This window comes from Adiantum capillus-veneris, chromosome 23 (assembly GCF_014529385.1).
Source record: "Adiantum capillus-veneris isolate H3 chromosome 23, ASM1452938v2, whole genome shotgun sequence".
Lineage (NCBI taxonomy): Eukaryota > Viridiplantae > Streptophyta > Polypodiopsida > Polypodiales > Pteridaceae > Adiantum > Adiantum capillus-veneris.
In genome coordinates this window covers 134,020,535-134,028,206 of record NC_140953.1, presented here as the reverse complement: position 1 = coordinate 134,028,206, position 7,672 = coordinate 134,020,535, and the positions used below count along the sequence as shown (strand labels likewise).

Below are 7,672 nucleotides of genomic sequence, written 5' to 3'. Positions count from 1 at the left end.
AATTTACCCTTAGTTCACTGCATGATCCGACGGCCGAGATTAAAGCCGCCTCGCCCCCCCAAATTTGGGCCCTAGATCCCCTCTAAACCAGAGCCGTGACATATAGTGACGACTCACGAGGACCACCACCCCTCATTGAATGCTATGCCTAGGCCTAGTTGTAGTTTGAAATTTAGACCCGCCTCCGGAGTCGGGACTGGTTCCCGCGTTTGTGACACGCCTCTTCTGCTTTCATCGTTCTGTCCATTCACGCCATCGACATCGCCATCGCCTCTATGACGTTTATTGGCACCCATTGTTCTACTTAGTGGGCGCTAAGAATGCAGTAAAGGAGACTCCAGCGCAGCGATTGGTTTTGTACACTACATTCCAACGCGGTTAGCGAATGGTCTAGTACACTATATTCCAACGCGGTCAGTGCCATCATTTCATACTTGCAGCCTGCGAACACTGTGAACTTATACGACAGACTCTTTTGTAGCGCCAGGATGCAAATTTTGCAGGCCTTCAGCATGTATATAGTTTAGGATGTTGCCCATAGCACCAAATCCACTGCAATTTAGTTCTCCTTTAGAGAGAGATGCACCCGTTGTTCGCCTGAATAGCTGCAGAATATTGAATTTTTTGAGAGTGCTTTCACAAGTCATTCATGTTATGGTTTGCCAATGTCCAGCTTGAAAGTGCTCATCAATGGAATTCTTCGCTTGGTTCAGAAGCTCCTTATCTTATAATGTGCTCTAGTGAAAGATAAGACGGATTTTGGTTCTTGTACAGATAGTTAATGGAGCCTCTAGTACGGCATGCCCTAGAGGAGGAGACACTCGATGGACATACAGGGGCAAAGATGGAAGATGTTGATACTTCAAAGGTTTCTGAGATCGCACATGTAGCCGACTCTCCTTTCTCAGTCTTGGCAAAGGATGTAGGCACACTTTTGCATCTGAAATGAATTTGTTATGAGAGTAGATTGCATGTTCTTTCTATCTGATGTGAGCTGTCTTTTTGCTTTGGCTATCCTTCTCGCAAGAGGGTGAAAACACCCAATTAGTCGTGAGAGGGCTGAAGATGAGAGGAAGCTGCAAGAAGTGCGGGTGAAAGACGAAGCTGATATGGATGAGAAGGCGACAAAATTTGGTGACTCAGTGTCTCCCTCATTGTTTACCAAATTGGATGAAATTCTGATTCAAACCCAACTATACTCAGAGTGCCTCTTAGAAAAGATGGATTACATGACCCTAGTGAGTTGAAGTGATCACAAGGCATTCCAAGAGACCTTTGAGTAGACTTGGGAACTCCTCCTAACACACATAAATTGGTTCTTGATGGGGTGTTTACAGTCAGCAACAGAGATCAAAGTTGAAGTAGCGAATGATGAAAAAAACAGAAGTGTTGGTTGTAAAAGGAAAGCATTTAGCTTGCTTACTTTGGTGTGTTCAATTTCCTGCTGGGAGATTTCTGTTAATTGGTTTGCAAAGCATAGTAACAATCTCTGTTCTCTTTCCTTCGTTTGCCACCTCCATAGGGCAGAAAAAAGGCTAAAGCAGGAATCCAAGAAATGCTGGCAAACTATGAGAAAGAATCCAAGACATTGCAAGGAAGCGGCTTACTCCCAGAAGAAGAGCAAAATTGGAGAGAACAGATGGAGATAGTGCCCCTTCTCACAGGAGGAAGGTTGAAATCTTACCAGCTCAAGGGCATTAAGTGGATGATCTCTTTGTGGCACAATGGCTTGAATGGTATTCTAGCAGATCAGATGGGCCTTGGCAAGACTGTTCAAACCATTGGGTTCCTAGCTCATCTTAAAGGTGCAGGTCTGCATGGACCATTCCTAGTTTGTGCTCCTCTTTTAACACTCTCAAATTGGGTAAACGAAGTGAAGAGGTACTAGCATATACACATTCTTTATTTTGTTTTTCTTCACTGTGTGAAAAGAAGGGATTGTACTTAGAGCTTAATGGTCAGGTGGGCTCCAACAATGGAGGTATTGCTCTATTATGGATCAAAAGATGAGCGCATGTCATTAAGAAAGACATACATGCCCCCGTTGATTGATGCTTCTTTTCCTGTTATAATTACCTCATTTGAAGTTGCCATGAATGACCGCAAGATTTTAGCAAAATATAAGTGGAAGTACATGGTAGTAGATGAGGTATGGAATGACCCCTGATCATCTGGTAGCGCTTTGGTCTTATTAGCAACAAATGCTTCTCTGTTCAGCTTTCTCTGCTTGCTTTTGAACTTCTTGCAAATTGCTGACTCCTGATGAATCTCATTATAGGCTTACTTGTGCTTGTATTTTTCCACGTGAATTTAAACCTTACATCATTGGTGTCTCCTGCTTAATCAGGGCCATAGGCTGAAAAACTTCGATTGCAAGCTATTAAAAGAACTGAAACAAATGCAAGCAGATCACACCCTTTTGCTGACGGGGACACTGTTGCAAAACAATCTTCCTGAGCTTTGGTCGCTTCTAAATTTTATCCTGCCTCAAATATTCATGTCCCTTTATGAATTCCAAACTTGGTATGCAGCTAGTATTCTTTTTGCAGTGCAATATATTCAGAAAAGGATTTGGATTTTTTTTGATTTGGATATGCCTGATGTTTTTGTTTACATTTTGGATTGTTTGTTTCGATTTGTTGTAGGTTTGATTTCACTGGAAAGAGCAGTGGTGGGGCACAATTTGAGAACGATGTCAATGATCAACGGCGTGTACAGGTAACTTCCTGCATGAGAAACAAGCTGAGAGTATTCAGAGATTGCTCTGCCATCCATTTCTTTTGAATCTGTCTCGCCAGCTGTTTATGGTTGTGTACAGGTCATTGCAAAGCTGCATTTGATTCTTCGTCCATTTTTGTTGCGAAGGTTGAAAGAGGATGTTGAAAAATCTCTTCCTTTGAAAAAAGAGATCCTGCTATATGCACCAATGTCTGCGGAACAAAAATGGTTTCATGAATTTCTTGTCACCAAGACTCTTGCAAAACACTTGGAGGAGAACATGATGAGCCCAGGTCTTTGTTTATCAGTTTAAGATGGAGGGTCTGGTGCTTTTTAGACGAAGCTATATCACTAGTCTCCATGGGAAGTGCGGTTTGTGTTTGAGGTGTCAACAGAACTCCAGTTTTGAGTGATAATTATCTACTGTGTAGCAGGTGTCCTCATAAAAGCAAACTTGAATAACATCTTGATGCAATTGCGGAAAAATTGTAACCATCCGGTTCTCTTGATGTCTCAGCTAGAACATGACTGTAATTACCTCCTTTTTTTACCTGCTTCAGTTAGCGTTGTTTGGTTTTCAATCTTTACAAACTCGGCTGGTTTACATGACAATCAGTTCTCTTTCACCCATGCACATTTTTTGCTGTCTGATATGGAATCTGTTGTGGGATAGTACTTGTTTTGCAATGGCATTGAAATATTCTGTTTTTTGGGCAGTTAACTTTCCTCCTGTAGAAAAGCTTGTGGAGCAATGTGGTAAGCTGAAGCTGTTAGACGGGATTCTTGTGCATCTAAGGGAAAGAGGCCACAAGGTATGCATTGCAATTTAAGGGCACTTTATGCTCTTCAAGGTTTAATGACGCGTCAAGAACTGGGACATAATATCAGGTTGCCTCAAAGAAATTGAACCGCAGGTTCTTATCTTCTCTCATGACCAAAATGCTGGATATTTTGGACTATTACTTGGAGCAACGGGGATTCAAACCTTTTCGAATAGATGGTGCTGTTTCTCAGGCTGAAAGGCAGCGGCAGGTTGGCTCAGCACAAGGAGGGCGGTGTTGCGTTGACGCTCTTATATGCAAGTTTTGGGCTTCTATGGTGATAATTGTTATGTGGCCTCCTGATACAAGAATTTAATCAAACCAATGGAAGAAATTATGTCTTTCTCCTGACTACACGAGCTGGAGGATTGGGATTAAATCTGACAGCAGCTGATACTGTGATTATTTATGACAGCGATTGGGTAAGGGTAGGATGCGATGATGCGTACAATTCTTGAGGAAGTTTTATGTCTAGCGAGTGAGAACTGTGGCAGTATATTCCTAAACATAGCGATTTAATTGTTGCATTGTCATGTTTGCAGAACCCACACGTGGACATGCAAGCTATGGATCGTTGCCACAGGATTGGACAGACGCGGCCTGTTCATGTTTATAGGCTCGCAACTTCTGACTCTGTTGAGGTAGGGGTCCACATGCAGAGTGTTAATGTGAATGCACTGTTGGGGTAGGATATTGTGTTGTGTCACAACGTTCTTTCTGATACCAAGTCGCGTCCAACCAGTCGACTGACTGTAAATGTGAGGAGTTTTAAGGGATTGCAGGGTGACATTTGGATGTGGCACCATATGATTGTGAGATTGTTGTGTTGCAACCCCAAAGCACTGAATCTAAGTAGGGACAACCTTCTGTGGACTTTCTGGTTTGAATCCATTCACAATGTGTGTTAAATTTTAAGAAGTGTTCTGGGGGACTCAGCCATCATATGCTACCTATTAGACTTATGTCCTTGATTGTCTTGCCTTTGAAGAGAATCTTATTTTTTATTATCTTGGAAGTAATTTATTATTGCTTCTATGCTGTAAATGCAGGTGAAATGAATTATATACTATTTTGATTTTCCTTTTGTTTCCTTTTGCCTGCAATATACCCTGTATGATCTGCAGCGCCGAATGCTGAATGTTGCCTTGGACAAGCTTAAACTCGAACGCCTTGTTATTGAGAAGGGTCAATTCTGTCAGGAGCGTGACCATACAAAAATAACATTGGAGGTACCTAGTGATAGGTCAATCCCATGTATTTGTCGCCTATGAAACTAGTGCACATTGCACATCCTTTTGGTCTTGATAGGAGTCAGAATTACTGGCTTTGCTGAAGCAAGAACGAGATAAAGAGGAACTTCATCAGAGTGCTGAAATCAGTGAGGAAAACCTTTTAAAACTCCTTGACCGGAGTGACATGCTGAATTATGCTCATCAAAGCAATGTGGGCAACTTGTGTCTTCCTCTTAAAGGTCCTGGATGGGAAGTGGTGATACGCTCTGGACAAAACAGCCTTCTTTCTTCTATAGAAAGGTACAAAAAGTCAACTTGAACTCTCAAATTGTTGTCTAATGGATTAGTACGTCGGGTCCTGGTAGAGGCTTTTTGTAGCATGATGGGCAAGTAAGTTTGATTTCTTTTCCTGCTTCAGTTTTGTGGTTTAGTAGCTGTAGTCAAAACTATGCATGATAAAAGTGATGTTCTTATTCTTTCAGTGGTGAAGTTTAGGTTGCATGCTATCAAATTTTCAACGTTGTATTAGTCTAGTTATGTTTTGCCTCTTCTAGGCCAATACATAGTAGATTGTCACCTTAGTCTTTAGCTTACATGAGGATTTAGGAATTTGCTCTTTTATATTTTGTTTTTGTTGTCGTATGGAGTTTGAAATGTAGGATTTAGTCTTTGTGCTGTCTTATCCTTGTTGTGAGTATCTATAAAATAGAGACTCGTTTCAAAATTTCAGGTCAAGTCAAGTAAGTTTCTCCCATGTATTTTTCCTGAGCCTTTTATAAATTCTTGATTTTTTAGTTTTTATTTATTTTTTGTTTAGAAACAAATAAGATATGTGGTAAATGTTTTATTCTATGTACATTTTCTTGTGTGCCTTGCTTTTGTGTTGTGTGAAAGTGTCTTAGCCTCTCTTTTAATTTGTAAGTTCGAACTTTTCTGACTTTATGAAGGTATACATATATAGTTATGGAATGTGATTAGTCTTCAAGTCGAGGCCTTTAGCTGTTGAAATAGTTTTGCTGAGCACTTTTAATTGGTATATATCAGTGCAAGTGGTCATCATGTCCAGTGGAGAAATTTGATGTCGTGCGGGAAAAGTTTCATCAAAGCCTGTCTCAGCTCTATTTGAAATAGTTTTGCTGAGCACTTTTAATTGGTGTATATCAGTGCAAGTGGTCATCATATCCAGTGGAAAAATTTGATGTCGTGCGGGAAAAGTTTCATCAAAGCCTGTCTCAGCTCTATTTGGAAAAGTTTAATTGAAGATATTTAAGAATGACAAGTTTCCAGTTGGTCATCATGGATGCAGCAAGGGATATCTTCACTCTTGAAGAGGGTTAGTTTCTTATTATCTGCAAGTCTGATGACTATTAGGTTTTTTAATAGCCGCGTAATATATATGCTGTTTTTGGACATGTATGCAGAAAAGGCAGCACATGTGAGTAGGTGCTTTGACAGGTAACATATTCTCAGGTTTGAGCTCTTGTTTACGCTTTCTGGCTTCATTAAGGCAATATTGCAGTTTACTTGTAGGTGATGTTGGATTTCTTCAATCGGAAAACTAATTGATGCCTACTGACTTACATCTTATGGCCTTTTACTTGGACTTGCCAATCCTTGTAGTATATGTCTTGATTTCTGATGCCGTTATTCACATGAATGTCTCATTTTGTACATTTGTGTGTATGTGCGTGTGCATGTGTTCGTGCTTTGTTTTTTGTGCAAAGAAAGGAGGCTGATTTCTGTTACTTGAAATCAGCCTCCGGAGGACACACATATTTACATCGTCGTCTCATAGGCCGACTTCAACCTGTAGAAGAAATTTTTATTTTTGTCTTCTAGAGGTTGAAGTCTGCCTATAAGACACAACGGTGTACATATGTGTGTCCTTTGGATACCTAGAATGTCATGTGTAGTGGAAGGGTTCAAAGATTTAGCTCAAATCTAGTACTTCTCACAAACACAAGGTTGCTTTACTTCACTTGAGAGAATTGAACACAATATGAGAGAGAGAGAGAGAGAGAGAGAGAGAGAGAGAGAGAGAGAGAGAGAGAGAGAGAGAGAGAGGAGAAGAAGAAGAAGAGAATTTTATTGTCATAGGAAACTATCTCAAGAGACCTTAAAGATCTATCCGACGAGAGAAATGAAATGAATTGTTATATTAACGTCTTCAAAAGGTTAAAATGACCTATGAGACCAATCTGTTACAAAATGGTGAATCTAATACCATGTTTGGGTACAAAAGAACTAAACAAATATACTACTACTAGAATCCATCCTCATCTGCACTCTGGATGTCGAGGGAGTATGGCTCGAATCCTCTGCTGTAGTCTCCGCGATGCTGTGTAGCTCTCTCCTCAATCGTGGCTGTTTGGTTCTCCGTAGCTCTAGTGCTCGGTTGATGAGAGTTCCGGTAGTGGTCGAATGAGTGTTGGCTGAGGTCTGCAGTGATGGCTGCTCCTCTGGCTGTCCCATATCTAGTGAAAAGAAATCTATAATGTGTCTCTGGAACTGTCTCTCTCTATCCCTCCCCAGTAAAGTGTCTCTATATCTGTGTAACTCAAGTAGATATAGCCCAAGACATCTCTGATCCTCATGACTCATGACCCTAGAGAAAGGAACGGAACCCTCTTTGAATTAGCAGTGGAAACGGCCCCGTTTCTCATAGTACACTGTGCAATGACATATGTAATGTAGCTTTGTCTCTGGCTCTAGCTGGCGTAAGTGGCATATCCTGTTGTCTGCTAGTATCCCTCTGAATCTTCCAGTTTGCCAAAGTGACAAATGAGACCAAAAAGTTACGATGTGGTGGATCTGATACAAAGTCCGAGTAACAAAATAAAAATACTATAGAATCCTAAGCTGCTAGATGTGAGCTAAGCAGCTAGCTGGGCTTGTGTAGGA

The 7,672-nt window shown here is 40.9% G+C and overlaps 1 protein-coding gene across 1 annotated transcript; it reads left to right on the top strand.

The window, feature by feature from the left end:
* The first annotated feature begins 205 nt into the window (after window positions 1-205).
* Window positions 206-6,412, top strand: LOC147428619 (chromatin remodeling protein DDM1-like). The gene is made up of 16 exons (XM_086497612.1): window positions 206-1,238; window positions 1,338-1,427; window positions 1,523-1,881; window positions 1,963-2,149; window positions 2,348-2,523; window positions 2,646-2,718; window positions 2,819-3,011; window positions 3,153-3,248; window positions 3,436-3,530; window positions 3,633-3,718; window positions 3,955-3,961; window positions 4,082-4,180; window positions 4,664-4,768; window positions 4,848-5,071; window positions 5,936-6,104; window positions 6,193-6,412. Exons 1-15 carry the CDS (start codon window positions 1,110-1,112, stop codon window positions 6,039-6,041), a joined length of 2,025 nt encoding a protein of 674 aa, XP_086353738.1. The 5' UTR covers window positions 206-1,109; the 3' UTR covers window positions 6,042-6,104; window positions 6,193-6,412.
* Window positions 6,413-7,672: the final 1,260 nt, after the last annotated feature.